Genomic DNA, 16,678 nt, shown 5'->3' with positions numbered 1-16,678 from the left:
ATATAATATTTTTGCAATAGTTTGTGTGTGTGTGTATGTGTGTGTGTGTATATATGTATGTGTGTGTGTGTGTGTGTGTGTATATATATATGTATGTATGTATGTATGTATGTATGTATGTATATATTTTCTTAAGTTTTCGCGGGTACTTACATGTATGGCATTCAGCTTTGTTCGGGTATTTTCCCATGTCATTGTAGTTGTGCTTTTAAAGTTGTAGCAACGTTTCAGCAGAATACAGAAGCCTGATGATGGCAGATGAGATTATGCCGAAACGTTGCTACAACTTTAAAAGCACAACTACAATGACGTGGGAAAATACCCGAACAAAGCTGAATGACATACATACATACATACATACATACATACATACACATACATACATACATACATACATACATATATATATATATATATATATATATATATATATATATATATATATATATATATATATATATATATATATATATATATATATGGTGTATGTGTGTGTGTGTATATATATATATGTATGTATATGTATGTGTATATATATGGTGTATATATATATGTATGTATGTGTGTGTGTATATATATATATATATATATATATATATATATATATATATATATATATGGTATATGGTATATATGGTATATATGGTATATATGGTATATACAGTGCTAATTTGATATACTTTTTGGAATGAATGATATTGTAAAGTTTAGTAAAAATATTAGGTTGAGTATGAATTTAACTTTTAAGATTTTATTCATTTTAGTATATGAATTATTTTCCAAAATTTTTGAGCTTTAAACATTCTCAGCAAATATAAAAGAATGGTTCAACCAGTTCATTGCAGTTCCAATAATTTTTTGAGACTGAAGTATTTCTTTTTTCAGCCTGGACTGGGACAGCATATCAATGATGAAACATGCTAATTTTTTAAAGTATAAAATTTGGTATAAATTATTTCATTAAAATTCCAATTGTTGAATATTTATTACTCCATTTAAATCCTTTATCCATTTAAATAATTTGTTTAATTTGACGAACAGGCTCTGAGTCATACTTTCAACAATTTTTAAGACCCAAAAGGTGCTCCAAATTATGTTTTATAAGATTTTCATATTCAGTCAAATCTCTACATGGTACATGTTTCTGTAAATTCTCTTAATATTATGCTACTTATTGAAAGATATTAAAAGCAGACAGTTGGACTTAGCCATTGTGGAATAAAAATCACCGAAGATTTTATCTTATTAATAGTCAGATCTTCCAATCTAAATGAATTATTTCTAGTGACTCTTTCAGATAAGAAACATAAAATAAGTTACATTAGAAATCAAAAAGTTGCAATGAGAAGTTTGTGTTGATATAGTTTGTGAAAGCCCAGAGTGAATACTTATAAGCATACTTTAAATAATGCACATTAATTGATTTTTTACTGTCAAAAAAGACTTTGCAATTAAAATTCACCTTCAAATGTAAATTTTTTATCACCAAAGCAGGTGGTATATGGTGATGCTGGTTTTGAAGTGAGTACTGTATATTGTTGAGCCAAAAAAGAATTAAGGTAGTGAACCAGGAAGAGTTAATTAGTATGTTCAAGAATAAAGTGGTTGCCCTATGATAGCAACATCATGTAATAAGAGAAAGATTGATGATAAGAGACACTCAGTAGACAGTTAAAGAGACATTACTTTTGTTTGAACAGAAACTATTGTGAAGTTGGATTTCACAGTCTTACCCTTTTGTAGTACAGTTCAGTCTTGACAGCATACATCTTTCACTTTTCTCAAAGTTTATGGGCAGCTGTTTAATTTTAATGAAGAAGTACAAAGGGCCTGGCTGAAGAGTATTAAGTTCTTTTGTGGCAATTTTAAAAAGCTTGATTCATTGCTGACAGAATTGCTTAATAAATGGGGGTGATTATGTGCAGATGTAACTCATCTTGAAAATTATTTTCTTTATTAAAATATTCTTATCCTAAATATCTTAAAGTTAAGGAGATGGAGGTATATTTTTATTTAACCCTTGTATAATTGTTAAAATATTTAAAAAGAATTGAAAATGTATAACTCAAGTGGAGATGTGATTACACTTTCAAATAATGGAAAGACCAGAGGAACATGATTATTGTTTTAGAATATAAACACAGCAGAGATTGTCTTGATTTACAATCACAATTGACCTTGAAATTATAGTCATAACTTGTTAACCAGCCCATCTCTGTGATTGCTTTGCTTAATGATTACAATCCTGGCTAAGCAACTGTATATGTTATTACGTGAAGCATGTGTTGTCTCAAAGTGGAGAAGGCCCTGGGAGGCCTAGTGCAGGCCCATGCTGCAACACCTCCCCTAACTTAAACATGGCCTGCCCTCCCAAGCCCTTCTCAACTCCCTGAGATACCCTTTGCACAGCATCCTGCCCAGCTGGATATTACATCCTTCGGCCTCTTCCCCTCATAATGCTTATTTTTTGTGACACAGTTGGACATGGTAGCGATAAACCATCCACTAACAACAGAAAGCTTACCCTTAAGGTATACATAATTTTAATTATTATAGTTCATTTGATAAAATACTGAAAAGAGGATAGTTTTTTCAATGTAGCTTAAAAACTATAGAGCCTTCATTTACCATCATTTCCTATAAAGTATGTAGGTGAAGTTGACATTGGAGTATACTAATTTTTCATTTGTTTCCTATACAAAATATTTTCCTGAAAAATCACTAGATTTTTAATTATTGTTCCCATTAAAGCATTTCATTTTCTCAAAAACTGCATACTCTATTTCTACTTATGAAAGCTGATAGATTCTTACATGCAAAATATCTAACTTGTACACTAAAAAAATTATAAGCTTATATTATTAAGTGTGCAGAATGACGTTTGAAAAAAGTATCTAAGAAACATTCAGTTCTTTGTGAAGGATGAATATTATTGTATTAATACAGATAGTCATCAACATTTGATAACAATTGAGTCCAGAATTATAAGTCATGACAGTTGTTAATGTGATTACCATTACAATATATGCTCTCCAGGTTAAGTTTTTATTTTTAATTGTAACCTTGCATCTCAATGTATCATTTCAAAAGAAAAACTATCATTGTGCAAAAGGAAGCGTAAACTATTCAGATGACTTGAATGATTAGCTGTTTTTTTTTATCAGCATCTGTATAAAAGGAAGCATTTGGATTTCACATTAAAAAAAACAAGATAAACGGTTACAATTGGATTCACTTTTCAGTTCCATATTGTTACTATTTTTAAAAATTATAAATGATACTATTCACATATTTCCTACTTTATGATAATATGACTGAAGTTACAGTTTGAAAATTTCATTTGCAGAATTTAAATAAGGATATTTGTGCATATATTTTTTGTATTTCTGGCAAACAACATCTAAATTTGGAATATTAGCAATATTGGAGAAATGACACAATCCAAATAAGGTGTTTTACTGAAATACTTCTGGAACTTCGTTGTGATTTCTTTGGGTGTTCTTTATTTTATTTCAGTCTAATTGTAGTATAAGTAGTATAAGCTGGATTCTCAAGAGCCATCATCAAACTATCTCAAGAGGGCCAAGGACCATTGCTGGTTAAACTATCCTTTTATTTCAAACTACACCCGAATCTTTTTCATTACAAGAGTGCCCTCTGATAATTTTCAGCTTTATCAAACCTTGCATAGTCCACTTCTAGAAAATGATATATTGTTTGATTTATTGGTATTACTTCCTAGTACAACTGCAGCTACTTCATCTATGTTATCCATTAATGCTGTTGAGCAACGTAAGCAAGCAACAGCTTGCTCCTTAGTCTCTACTTGTATGAGGCATCACAAGAGTTACATCCTCCATGTATCTGATTAAATGAATACAGTCATGAAAGATATGCCTTTAATAAATCAAGCTTGGAAAGGTACTACTATACTTCTGATTTGAGGTATCATAATTTACATTTTGGGCCTTGTCAGAAGTTTACTTCAGTAGAAGACTCTTGAAACGAAGACTGTCTTATTTATTCATTTAGAATTTTTCTTCGAGCACTCATCTTAAAAGTAAACTCTGCAACTAACAACAAACAGCTTGTATTTAAAAAAAAAAAAGATTATGCTCAATAAGTACTACCTAACCTGCTTGAGACAGCTCTATTTTTACATTCTTTTTATTTTATTTTATTCATTTTTTTATTTTATTTTATTTACCTGTCAGCCACAATAGAAAGACAGAACATTGGATTTACCATAACACCTTTTAAATAGCCTGGACAACTTCTCTTTTAAAAATATAGCATCCAGTTTTAGTCACATTACAAAAAAGATGTTGAGGCTTTGGAAAATGTGCAGAGAAGTGCAACTAGGATGATTAAAGGCCTGGAGACTAAAACATGAAGAATGGTTGCAGCATTTGGGTTTGGCTAGTTTAGAAAAAAGAACATAATAGTGTGACATGATAGCAATATCCCAGTATTAGAAGGGCTGTCACAAAGAAGGGAGGTGGGTCGACTTATTTTCCAAAGCACCAGAAGGCAAAACAAGAAACAATACATGGAAATAGTGAAGGAGAAAAGAATGTGGAATTGAGGAGAAACTTCCTAACAAAACAATTAACTTGTCTTCGAAAGTTGTGAGTGGTTCACAACTGGAGGTTTTTAAGAAGAGACTGGACAGCACTTGTCTCAAATTATATAGTCTCTCCTGCTTGAGCAGGATGTTGGATTAGAAGACCTCCAAGGTTCTTTCCAGCTGGATTCTGATTCTGAATGATGATTTTTTTAAAATGAAGGATATTTTTTATTCTTAATACAGCTTGTCAGCCTCCAATTGGTAAAGAAATTGCTCTCTACTGCCATCCAGAGGTTACAAAATTATTGATCCTAGCTTTCAAAGCTGTAGGAAAAATCTCAGTCTTGGATAATTGTCACACACACACACATGACCATTCATTTAGTGACTGAAGTTACAATGGTATTGAAAATGGTGATTTACAACCAACCCTCATATTTATGACTGTCACAGTATCCCCATAAGCATGTGGTCGAAATTCAGCATGTATCTACAACAGTTACAGCATCCTGGAGGGACATCTGCTTCTTTCCAGAGAACTTCAGACAATATCAGTGGGGAAGTGCGATTTGTCTAAATATGAAATTCAGATAAAATTAATTGGAGGCCTTATTAATGAGATAATAATAATCTCAGAGTGAGAATTAATGTTCATGACTGCTAGTGATGGTTACTTTTACTCCTACCCTCAATCTATGACATAACTATAGTTGATGGGATGTTTGAATTATTTTTCTTGACTAGAAATTACACTTTTAATTATGTTTTGGTCAACCCTTTTCTAATAGCAAGAGGTAAATGATTCACTTATTGATAGTACTTGAAATTACAAATAGCAACTATCATAACTATCTCTTATTAACATAGCATCTTGAATCCAGCATCATTAGAATGGAGTAACTGTTTTCCTGGGGGATATGAATAATATATGATTCGAATTTCCAATAAGGAAAATAATTTTCCAATTGACAAGTGATGTCCATAAGCACTTTCTTTTATTTATATAAACATTTTTACATAATCAATGGCAGATATACTTAAATATAGAAAACTGATTGTGTTTGATCCTACATCCACATTTTGTTCTTTTCAGGGGTAACTATGGGTCAGACTGGAAAGAAATCTGAGAAAGGACCAATTTGTTGGAGGAAGCGTGTTAAATCAGAATATATGAGGCTTAGACAGCTCAAGAGGTTCAGACGAGCAGATGAAGTAAAGGTAATTACTTTCTAATTCCAAGATAGAAACCAAAGAGTATTTCTAGTTGTTTTTGTTACTATTTAAACTAAAATATGCTGATTCTGAAGGAAACCCACAATATCAGCATTAAATAATACGACTCTTACTGACTGTTCCTGGTATGGCTATTTAGCTGTTTTCCATTTGATATTTTTGTCTCTTTCAGATAGATTCTAAAAAGTGTTTCCATAAAGATAATGTATATATATATCCCAAATCCATAATTTTAATCTTTCTGAGTATATAGTTTGGAGTTTAATAGCAGAATGACTTTTTTGCTTTACACAGAATCAGCCATCTTATGTTGCAAACTCCTATTGAAACTTTCTTTAGTTTTGGAATTGACTAGATATGTGTGAGAAGATTCTTGCTGGAAAAAAAAGCTTAAGACAGTTTTTGAGTGTATGAAATTAGTACAGTTGGGATGCCATTTCAAGTTCCATTGCTTATAAGCAAGGTGTATTTAAGATATAGAGTCTTGTCAAATTTAGCTGCAGAATTCAGTTTGGCAATTAATTTGAAGGCAGGTCAGTTAAATCTGAATTGATTTTCCAAATCATGTAAAATTGATTGCTTCTAATTCTGCTCAGGAAATCAATTTAGTGAGAAATTAAATTAATATCCACATGTGATCTTGAAAGATTTATATGCAGAATATAATAATCACACACTAATAGTTTTAAATATATTCTGAAAATTATAATTAAAATTGCTTGAAAAAATATAAATTGGTAATATAGTAGAATGATTTATGTTTTTAAGTTGTTGGTTTAATTTCATCATATAGGAATATTTTTCATTAATAAATTTCAATGTTCTTCATTTTTATGTGTAAAATTAAAAACACTGTATGTACATAATAACTTTTAAGACCTTTTCTATGAACAGCTTATTTTTCTTCTTTCCAGTTGTTTGTACAGAAAACTCAAAATCTAAGACTAGAAACATAGACTAAGAAAGATAATAGTAAAAGGTGCCAGCTTTAAGATTTCATTCTATTTCAGTTCATTATAATTAATTAATATGGATTCCTATTAGTTTATATCCATTCATTATACTCTTAAGATTCTCTTAAGGATTGTGCAAAATATTTATGTCAACATCCTTCAATCACATTGCAGTTCTTTGATTTTGATGCCTATAGTGTTGGCATTCTGCTGTATGGTAATGGAGATAATAGTATATAATAGAATATTTTATAGTTTGGTTGACCTCTTGTTTGGCCTGAAACAGTTAAATTTTAGATTTTAATTAGCCATTTTTGAGATATTTAAATGTTACATATTAATAGACCTAGTGACTGTTCAAAGTTACAAAGCACTGAAAAAGTGATTTATGACCATCTATGACTATTGCAGCATCCTTATAGTCATGAGATCAAAATTCAGGTACTTGGCAGCTGGGGTGTATTTATTATGATAGTTGCATTGTCCCTGTGTCACGTCATCACTATTTGTAACTTTCCCAGCCATCTACTGACAAGCACAATCAATGGGAGAAACACAGATTCACTTAATGACCAATAATTCCCTCTGTGGCAAAAAAGATTGTAAAATGAGGCACAACTCATTTAACAACTGCCTTGCTTAGCAACAGAAATTTCAGGCTCAATTGTTATCATAAGTCAATAACTACTTATATATTGTCATCCACACTCAGGATCATAGTGGGAGAAGTTATAACTACGCATTCTTCACAATCCTTAATAAGATTGATAGTTCTATTTGGAACAGGAGAAATGTTTGCAGAGAATGGCTACAGAGAGTGCAGTAAATGTCATTGTCCCCTCATCACTGAGATTCCAGGAAAGATTTTTTTTCTGGTTAGCAACAGGGAAACCACAATCTGTTTCCATTGGATAGTTGTAAGAGTTGAAAAAAGGTATATTTTAAAATTTTAATTATATTACTATATAGAAGTATGTATGATACATATAGTGTATATGCTTTTGTGAAATTACTAATTTTTAACAGATGGATATTATTTAGAAGTCCAGATAATTACAAAAATATGTGTGGGTACAGTCTCTGTTTCTGCCATTTATTTCAGAGCATGTTTAATTATAATCGTCAGAAGATACAAGAAAGAACAGAAATCTTAAATCAAGAATGGAAACAACGCCGGATACAACCTGTACACATCATGACTTCTGTGAGCTCATTGCGTGGGACCAGGGAGGTTGGTTAACCTGTGTTGTAGAAACCCAGTTACAAAGTTGTCAACACATCTCTGTTTTACTGGAGAAAAATTAGTTTGCTTTTTTATTATGTAATATGACATTCTGTGCTTATGAATTGTCCTTAGAAACTTCATTCCTTTGGGTTGGGCAACGAATTTATATAAAATTATGTGGAAGAAGGGGATTAGTTTTATTTAATTAAAAATGTATATGGCTGCCTATTTTTAGGTGATAATGATCAGCAAAAATCACTACAAATCAAGCAAAAAGCAGAATTAGAATGATCATAATACAATAACTAACTCATTTATAATAAATTTACCTTACAAATTCACACCTATATTGGGCTAATATAATATCCTGACCCAGCACTTACATGAAAAGCCAGATATTTACAGTTTTACCAAAATCCAGAGAGATCAGAACATCCACCCTCTAGATTTTGGAGATAGGCTGTTCCATAGGGCAGGCACTTCGACAAACAAGCCATGAACTTCTTGGTCTTGCAGGATGATATTTAACAGAAAGGTCCTGGTGGTCACTTGTCTTATCCAATTTGGTGGGACAGACAGACACCCTCGGAGATAAGAGGGTCTGACAATCTTGTCTATGCCAGGCAAAACGTGAATTTCACACAGAAGCAGACTGGAATCCAATGCAGCTTGTGCAACAATAGTGTAACCCTGGATGGACCTTGATGTTTTAGAACTTCATGTGCCAATGTATTTCAGATGAGACAAAGCTGGGTGTTTTCAAGGGTAGTCCCGTCCCCCCCCCATATTGCAGTAATTCAGTTGGGATGTGAGAAATGAATGACAGTGAACCAGGCATAGCTATGATTGTTAATTGCTCTCCAATCAACAGCTGTGAGTCCAAAAGAGTTTCTGATTGTGCTCTTTTGGAGGTAGGTGTGTGTGTGTGTGTATGTGTGTGTATACGCATGTTAACCCACTGAGAATAAAAGATTTTAAAAAAACCCTTCCCAACCAAGCTTCTAAAAACTTAAAAACTGCTCAGTTTTGCTAGGGTTGTGTCACAAACCTGTTCTTCCTGTCTAGATCCTTATAAGCTCCTAGCATTGGCTAAACATCTTGATGGCATCATTTGTCTGGCTAGGAGTGGAGATGCATATATGAATATGATCAGCATACTGATGCTACTTGACTCTATGTTAACAAATGAATTCTTTCAGAAGTTTCATATGGAGTAGGAAAATGGGATGTATGTTGAGAGATCTTAGTCCTGTTGGGTAGTTCAGACAAGAATAAGTATCAAGAGTACTTGTTAATTATAAGCTTATATTAACAGACTCTTGCAAGACTGAAAATATTTCTCCCTTTCCTTTCTTTTATTCTCTGGAAAACTAAGGAGAGTCCCTTTTGAAATGCCTCTCGCATTTCCATTCCTCTACTTTTTGTGGAATGAGATGCTGGTTGTAAAATGTCTTCCTGTCTCCCAAGTTTATTTCCAATTATCATTATAGAGGTACCTTGGGATATCTCGTGTAAGAGGAATCTAGGGCTAGATCTTTCTCCATCTCTCAGACATTGACCAGTTCTGAAGGAAATCACCAGAACAGTGCCAAATAGGTTAAGCTGGTCCAAAAGATATTATGACCAATGGTATATAACCTGACCTAAATCCTTAACTGAAAAGGATCAAAATAATCTTCTTTCAGGACCCTTTGAAAACGTTTACTTATTCTTAATTTATTATTATTATAGTTCTTTGTACAGTTAGTCAGGATTGTTCAGACTGGATTTGGCATTTTTGTTCATCTATTGAATCTTTCTCAAGAACCTGAGATAGGCAGATGTAGTTTTTTGATAGTGTTACAGATATTACCACAGGATGAAAGCTGCTCTCAGTAAAACCACCTTTTCAATTGGCTGATGGTAAATTTGTCAATGTTCAAGTGATGCTCTTCCCAAGGCATCTATTACTATTGGTACTACCTTTGCTTTCTTTTGCCACAGTCGTTCTGTTTCTATTTGCAGATCTTTGTATTCTGCTATCTTCCCCAGTTCCTTCTCTTCTTTAATGCTGTCTCCAAGTATTATTACCACATCCTATCGAGGCTTATTTCAATCTTATTGACAATTGTTAAATCTGGGATATTATGTGGTAGGTGCCTGTCAGTTTGAAATCTAAAGTCCCAGAACACTTCTTCATTTTCTATTACTTTCTCTAGTTTATGGTTCCACCAGTTCTTGCTTGCAGGCAAATGATATTTCTTGCAGATCTTTCAATGCATCATTGTTTCTACCTTGTCACGCCATTGTATAATTCTGTATAATTTTTTGTAACACCAAACCAGGTGATCCATTATTTCTTCAGCTTTTATGCAGAGGCAGCACTTGCTATCTGTTGCTATCTTTCTCAATTCTGTCTTGGTATGCATTTGTTCTTAAGTCTTGTGTAGCCAGAATTAGTTCCTCTTATCTCTTTCTTCAACTTTCCTGCTCTTAGCCATTGCCAGATCTTGTTATTATCTGCTTTCCCTGCTATTTTTAATGTTCTGGTCATGTAATGCTTTGTCTTCGTGCTTTCTTGCTTCTTTTTATAAGCCAGTTTGGTCTCTCCAATACTCAGTAGGCCTTCCTAGTATACTAGCTTCAGTGCATCTTCTTCACTATCCTTCAGATATTCTTCCAATGTCTTTTTTCTTCTTCTTCAACTGTCTGATGTACTTGGAAAATTCCACACCCACCCGTTTTTCTTAGTAAATAGAATCTGTCAACATCTCTGCATGGATGAAGTGCATGATTCATTGTCATTATTTCTCTACTTCTCCTATCCAGGGCTTTTAGTCAGCTTGAGGCAAGTCCACTATTCTAGCTATGTATCTAATGACTGGAATTCCCCAGGTGTCAATTGCCTTGATAGTATTGCCTCTACTGAGTTTGGACTTTAAAATCTTCACTCTATTGATGTATTCATTTCTAACGTTTTTTCTGACTTCAGTGTGATTGATGTCAGCTTGAAGGATGCTCAGGTATTAATAGTGATCATCTTCATCCGGACTCTTGATTTTATTTCCAAAGGGCATCTTTCTTCTGTTTTCACTATTTTTTCCCTATTTGATGGTAAGCATGGCATATTTGTCCAGTCTGAACTTCATTTCAATATCTTGGTTATATATACAGACAGCATTGAGCAGCAATTCTATTTCAGATGGTGTTTATCCATATAGTTTCAAATTGTCCATGTAAAGGAGGTTTTGATATTTGATGGCCTGAATTATTCAGTATTACTGACTGAATTATTCTGAATTAGTGCAGTGACAAACAGTAGTAGCAATAGTGAGACTCTTTGGAAGATTCTTAATATTAACTTCCCTTGTTCTATCACCATTGATCAGGAACTGTGTTTCCCATTGTTCCATTCATCTTTCCATAAAGCTTCTGATGTTTCTATTGACTCCTGTTATTTCTAGGCACTTGATCATCCAATTATTATTATTAATTTTTTTGCTGCACATTTCATGCTTTGAGGTGACTCCGAGGACCCATTTTTCCTCTTTTCTAAAAAAAAAAGAATTAATGAAAATTTTCCAACATTGTTGAATGCAAAGATGATTTCTGGAAGAGGTGACTAATCACTGCCTCCTTCAAGGAAGGTGGAACTACCCTGTACAAGAAAGAAGCAATAATTACTACTTGAACTAACTACATCTCATCTATTGGGAAGTCTTGACCAACATGGAAGAATATGGATCTAAAACACAAGCAGCATAACTCACTGCATTAAGAACTATCTCCACTTTCTCTGACAGATGCCTAGAGAAGTCATCACAGTGGCCCAGCAAGAGCTCCCACTCCATTCCATATCAAGAAAGTATATAGTCATCCATAATATAGCTATCTGCAGATGCAATAAGAGAGGGAATGAAAGCTTGCTTCACCATCTTATTTCTGCAAGATAATACCTATTCTCAATTAAATTCATTTTTGTCTTCCTGCAGTGGCACTTTAGATGTCTCTTATATTGTTGCAACTTCTGAAGTTGAACACCAGCGAGAGCTCCATGAGCTCTTCAGAGACTTCACTGATACCATCTAATCTAAGACTATCATTGTTCGCTTATTTCAAATTGTGACTAAGCTTCAGGAAGAATTTCCTTCTAGCTATCCTCTTTGTTTGTGAGGAGTATCTGTAGATATTACTTTGTCTGTCTGTTAGCTAGGAAAAATAATACATTTAACACAAAACTTCAACATTTTTGTTTTTACGTATAGAATTGATTCAATTCATGATCTCTTTACCGTACAACTTGATAGTTTTATCTCTTGGTAATTGTGAGAAAGCAATTGACTTTCTCTCCTCCATCATATGAGAAGGAACAAAGCCTTAAGTATTCCTTTTATAAATCTTGGTGGATGGTAAAACAAAACCAAATAAGAAGGAGAAAGCTGACATGATAGAGAAATGAGGAAAAAATCTTGGAAGAACTTTCTTGATGAAAACTTAATTTCCCCATCCTAGTTGGCAGTTAATTGATCATTTTCATATTAAATATAAGTAGTCTTTGATTTATAACCACAATTAAGACCAGAATTTTTATCAGTAAATGAAACAATAGTTGAGACACACCTACTTTTATGACCATTATTGCAATGATTAAATAAATTGCCATAGTAAGTATGTGAATCACAGTCATTAACTGAATTCAGCTTTCCCTGTTGACTTTGCTTGTGGGAGCTAGTTGGAAAGGTCACAAATAATGATCCTGTGACCCAGGAAAGCCACAAGTGTAATAAATACATGCCGTTTGCCAAGCACCTGAATTTTGATCATGTGACTATGAGAATGCTGTTACAATTGTAAGTTTGAGGATGGGTTGTAAGTCATTTTTTTCACTGCCATTGTAGCTTTGAACAGTCACTAAGCAAATGGTCATAAATCAAGGACTACCTATAAGGCTCCTTTACTTAATATGTGTGAAATTCATACCCCTTATGCATCTGTTCCTCAGAAGAAAGATTGGTTTAAGTAGCATATACTAATGAGTTAAACTCTAAATTACACGACTGTTATCCTTGCCTTTTTAGAAGATGATTGAGATATATGGATATTTCATATATTTGAAAACACATAAGAGTTTTGTTTGAGTGTACCTGCTATATCTGTTAATATTTTTAAAGAATTGTTCAAATTATCATTTGAAAACACTGGTTTTCTGCTAAAATCAGTTTTTTGCTATTGCTATATCTAATTTGAAAACAATTTACTATTAGTTATCTTTTCTCTTAGTGTTCTGTCAGCAGTGATTTAGACTTTCCAAAACAAGTTATTCCTCTCAAAACTCTGAATGCTGTTGCCTCAGTTCCCATAATGTATTCTTGGTCACCTCTTCAGCAAAATTTTATGGTAAGTGATTATGACCCTGAAAATTGTGAAATTAAAATAATCAAAACAATATATTTTGTAGAATATAGTTGCTGGATTATATTAAATATGAATGTTAGATTTATATTATGTTGTAAATTCACATTTCCTAAGTGACAATAAAGAATATCAATGGTCACTAGTTTTAACTATGTCTTTTACAAGTTTTCTGCCCACCATTATGGTGGGAAGGAAGCAGTACTCTGTCATATCATGCTGGCCACATAACCTCGGAAATATCTTCGGACAGTGCTGGTTCAGCATTGAAATGGAAGTGAGCGCTGCCCCCTATAGTTGGCAGTGACTAGTAGAGTAAAATCTGCAGGGAACCCTTCCTTTCCCTTCCCTTCCCTTTCCCAAGTAGTCTTTGCTTAACAATCATTCCTTCTGTGACTGTTCAGTGTTACAATGGTATTCAAGAAATGGTAGTCAGAGCTGACTTCAAAGTTATAATTGTTGCAGTTATCACTGCAATACTATGCTATAAACCCATCATTGAGACATTAAGCAAATCCATTGTCTCAAATGGGTGGAAACTGGCAAAAAAAGCCAGAAAATATGGATATTTTGTTTTGAAGCAGCCTTCTTGAGAAAGGGAGAGAGAGTGAGGGAGTACCCGGGAGAGACCAAGAGAGAGAGAGTGCTTCTTGAGATCATGACAGCTGCCACACTAAGAAATATTGTTAATAATCATTTCTCGGGAAGAATATCATGTTGATTTGGGAATGATTTATTTGTTGTTTCCTTATTTATAGCATTTTATCGTTGTTCTCAAAAGCAAAATATTTTACTTCATCCGATTTCAATATTTTTTTAGGTAGAGGATGAGACAGTTTTACATAACATTCCTTATATGGGTGATGAAGTGCTTGATCAGGATGGAACATTTATTGAAGAATTAATAAAAAATTATGACGGAAAGGTACATGGAGATAGGGGTAAGTTATAATGTATCTTTTTACTGAGCATTTTTTCTCAGTTAATTGATATAGTCTCTCTGTTATATCATGCATTGTTCCTGAAAAACATCAAATAACATAGTTTCCATTCTCCATGATTCCATTTCTTGTATCCTTTCTTTTCCATTGGATAGTTTCACCTGATTACTATGGAAATCTGCTTTGTTATACTGATGCTACTTTTAGCATGGAGTTTTAATGAGTTAATATATATATTCATTGTATTGAATATTATGTTCATAACTATTATTCAGAGAGGTTTTCTTCATAAATAAAGGATTTTAGACTGTTATCTAAGCTTGAATCTTGCGTACATCTTTCAGTTCTTATTTGATAATAAACTAAAACAATAAAATAATAAAGCAAATAATTAGAATTGAAAAGCAATAGCTAGTAAATTGAAAAATTCTGATAAATGCTGTTTTCTCCACAAATATATTTATTTTTATATGGATATGTAAACCTAGATCTGCATGTTGTAAACTCCATGGCATTTACTCTCATTTAGGTGGTTAATTTGTTTCAGGCTTAAGAAATTGCATTATCTTTTTCTGCATAGTAAGCTAACTTTCTTTACCCAACCTTGTAATAAATATGTGCTTCATTAAATGTCTGTTTATGTTTACATTTCAGAGTGTGGATTTATCAATGATGAAATATTTGTGGAGTTAGTCAATGCACTCGGTCAGTACAGTGATGATGATGATGATGATGATGACGATGACGACGATGATGATGATGATGATGACGATGATGATGACAATCTTGATGAGAGAAATGAAAAACAGAAAACTGGGGAGACCAACCGAATGGGTATATTAATATTTAAAGATCTTTATAGTATGCTGGCCTGACAAAATAAGGAAAGTCTGATAATCAAAATACATGTTTTCAGTTATGTAATGTCATGAGAAATATGGTGTCTAAAGATGAATGCCATTAAGTATCACATTTTGATTGTTACTGGTGATTAATGTTTCTGAAATATTAATCATGCACAATACAATTTGTAACTATTATTATTTTAAAACTACTTAAAGATGAACACGCTAATATATAACAATATTGAGTGGTTAATGGTGATCTCAAAAAGCTAGTCTGGTAAAACACATATCAGAAAAAGGCATCCATATTGTTGCCAAGAAAACTGCATAGATATCACCAAATGACAGCATGATTCCATGAAAGAAATACCAAATTGAATATATTCTCTGAGGTATGTGTGTAGCCAAGACAAGCTGAAATAATGGGGAAGCAGTACTCCTGTAGCCAATACAAGAACAACGTAATAGCAAATTTAACTCTTACAAAAACAAAAGACAGATGGGAATGCAGTAGTATAGAAAAAAAGCTTAGCAGTAATAGTGAATTATTTAATTTGTCTAGTAGTAATTCTTGAAATTTACTATGTTTACATATTCCCACTTTCTGGTTAAACAAAATATTGCTAACTACATTTAATTTAATAAATTAAATAAAAATTTACTTTATTTATTATTTAATTAATTAATTTAGCAAATATTTCTATAATTATTTGATGCAATATGTTGAAAGCAAACTTTCTAAAAATAAAAAATATATTTTCTTTGAATCAGCCTGTTATATAGGGCAGGCAAGGAAAGGTGCAAAAGAGTTTGAATGATTTTAGTATATTAATTTATTATGTGACTCTTCTTTTATTAGTTTTATTGTTTTTATATGGGGCTTTATGTTCTGTAAGTCCTCTTGAATCACCATGTGTAGAATAGGCAGCAATATAAATTCCCTAAATAAATAAAAATAAATAACTGTTGTTTCTATCTAGCAAGTCAGAAAATTGGAATCCCTGGAGAACACAACCACTTTACTCTCTGTCTAGCCTATTGCATCATATAGTAACGTGCAAACATTGCTGGGAGAGATGGAGTAATTATTTTCTCTCAGCTATTATTTTTGTAATTCCACATCAGCACTATATCCAGGATTAAATCCCGGGTAATAGATGCCATACCAACAACATTTATCACTGAAGAGCGAGACGTTTATTTTGGGCAAGTGTACAGATAGTAGTTCTCACTAAAAAAAATGAATTATTTACAAAATTCTGAAGATGACAACTGCAACAACTATCTTAAGAACTGGAAAAAAAACCACCTTCCAACCTATCACTGACGTCAGCATCACCCTTAGGCCAAAGATCCATAGAAAGATGCTTAGTACTGAAAAATCAAGTAATGCATCGAACATGCAGACGATGTAGACAACTCTGCTTGTGATACAAGAGACAATGATGAAAATGCAGGAAACAATGACTAAAAATCATAAAGAGATGAAGAATGAAATGGAGGAGATGAAAGGTAACATATAT

General features: G+C 32.8%; 1 protein-coding gene across 7 annotated transcripts in view; it reads left to right on the top strand.

The window, feature by feature from the left end:
• Positions 1–16,678, top strand: part of EZH2 (enhancer of zeste 2 polycomb repressive complex 2 subunit) — an 89,937-nt gene that overhangs the window by 7,591 nt on the left and 65,668 nt on the right. For 3 of the 7 annotated variants that reach the window (XM_026681929.2, XM_026681930.2, XM_087947031.1), the window contains exons 2-6: positions 5,661–5,785; positions 7,856–7,984; positions 13,238–13,354; positions 14,190–14,310; positions 14,965–15,144. In XM_026681929.2, coding sequence (XP_026537714.1) covers positions 5,669–5,785; positions 7,856–7,984; positions 13,238–13,354; positions 14,190–14,310; positions 14,965–15,144 — 664 coding nt within the window. In that variant the 5' untranslated portion in view covers positions 5,661–5,668. The remainder of the gene's footprint in view (positions 1–5,660; positions 5,786–7,855; positions 7,985–13,237; positions 13,355–14,189; positions 14,311–14,964; positions 15,145–16,678) is intronic. The other 4 variants (XM_026681931.2, XM_087947030.1, XM_087947032.1 and 1 more) reach the window with 2 other exon arrangements.

The sequence above is a fragment of the Notechis scutatus genome, chromosome Z (assembly GCF_049901735.1).
Source record: "Notechis scutatus isolate UNSWTSFEM ecotype Mainland chromosome Z, rNotScu1.2, whole genome shotgun sequence".
NCBI classification, from domain to species: Eukaryota; Metazoa; Chordata; class Lepidosauria; order Squamata; family Elapidae; genus Notechis; species Notechis scutatus.
This window is presented reverse-complemented; position numbering and strand designations above follow the sequence as displayed.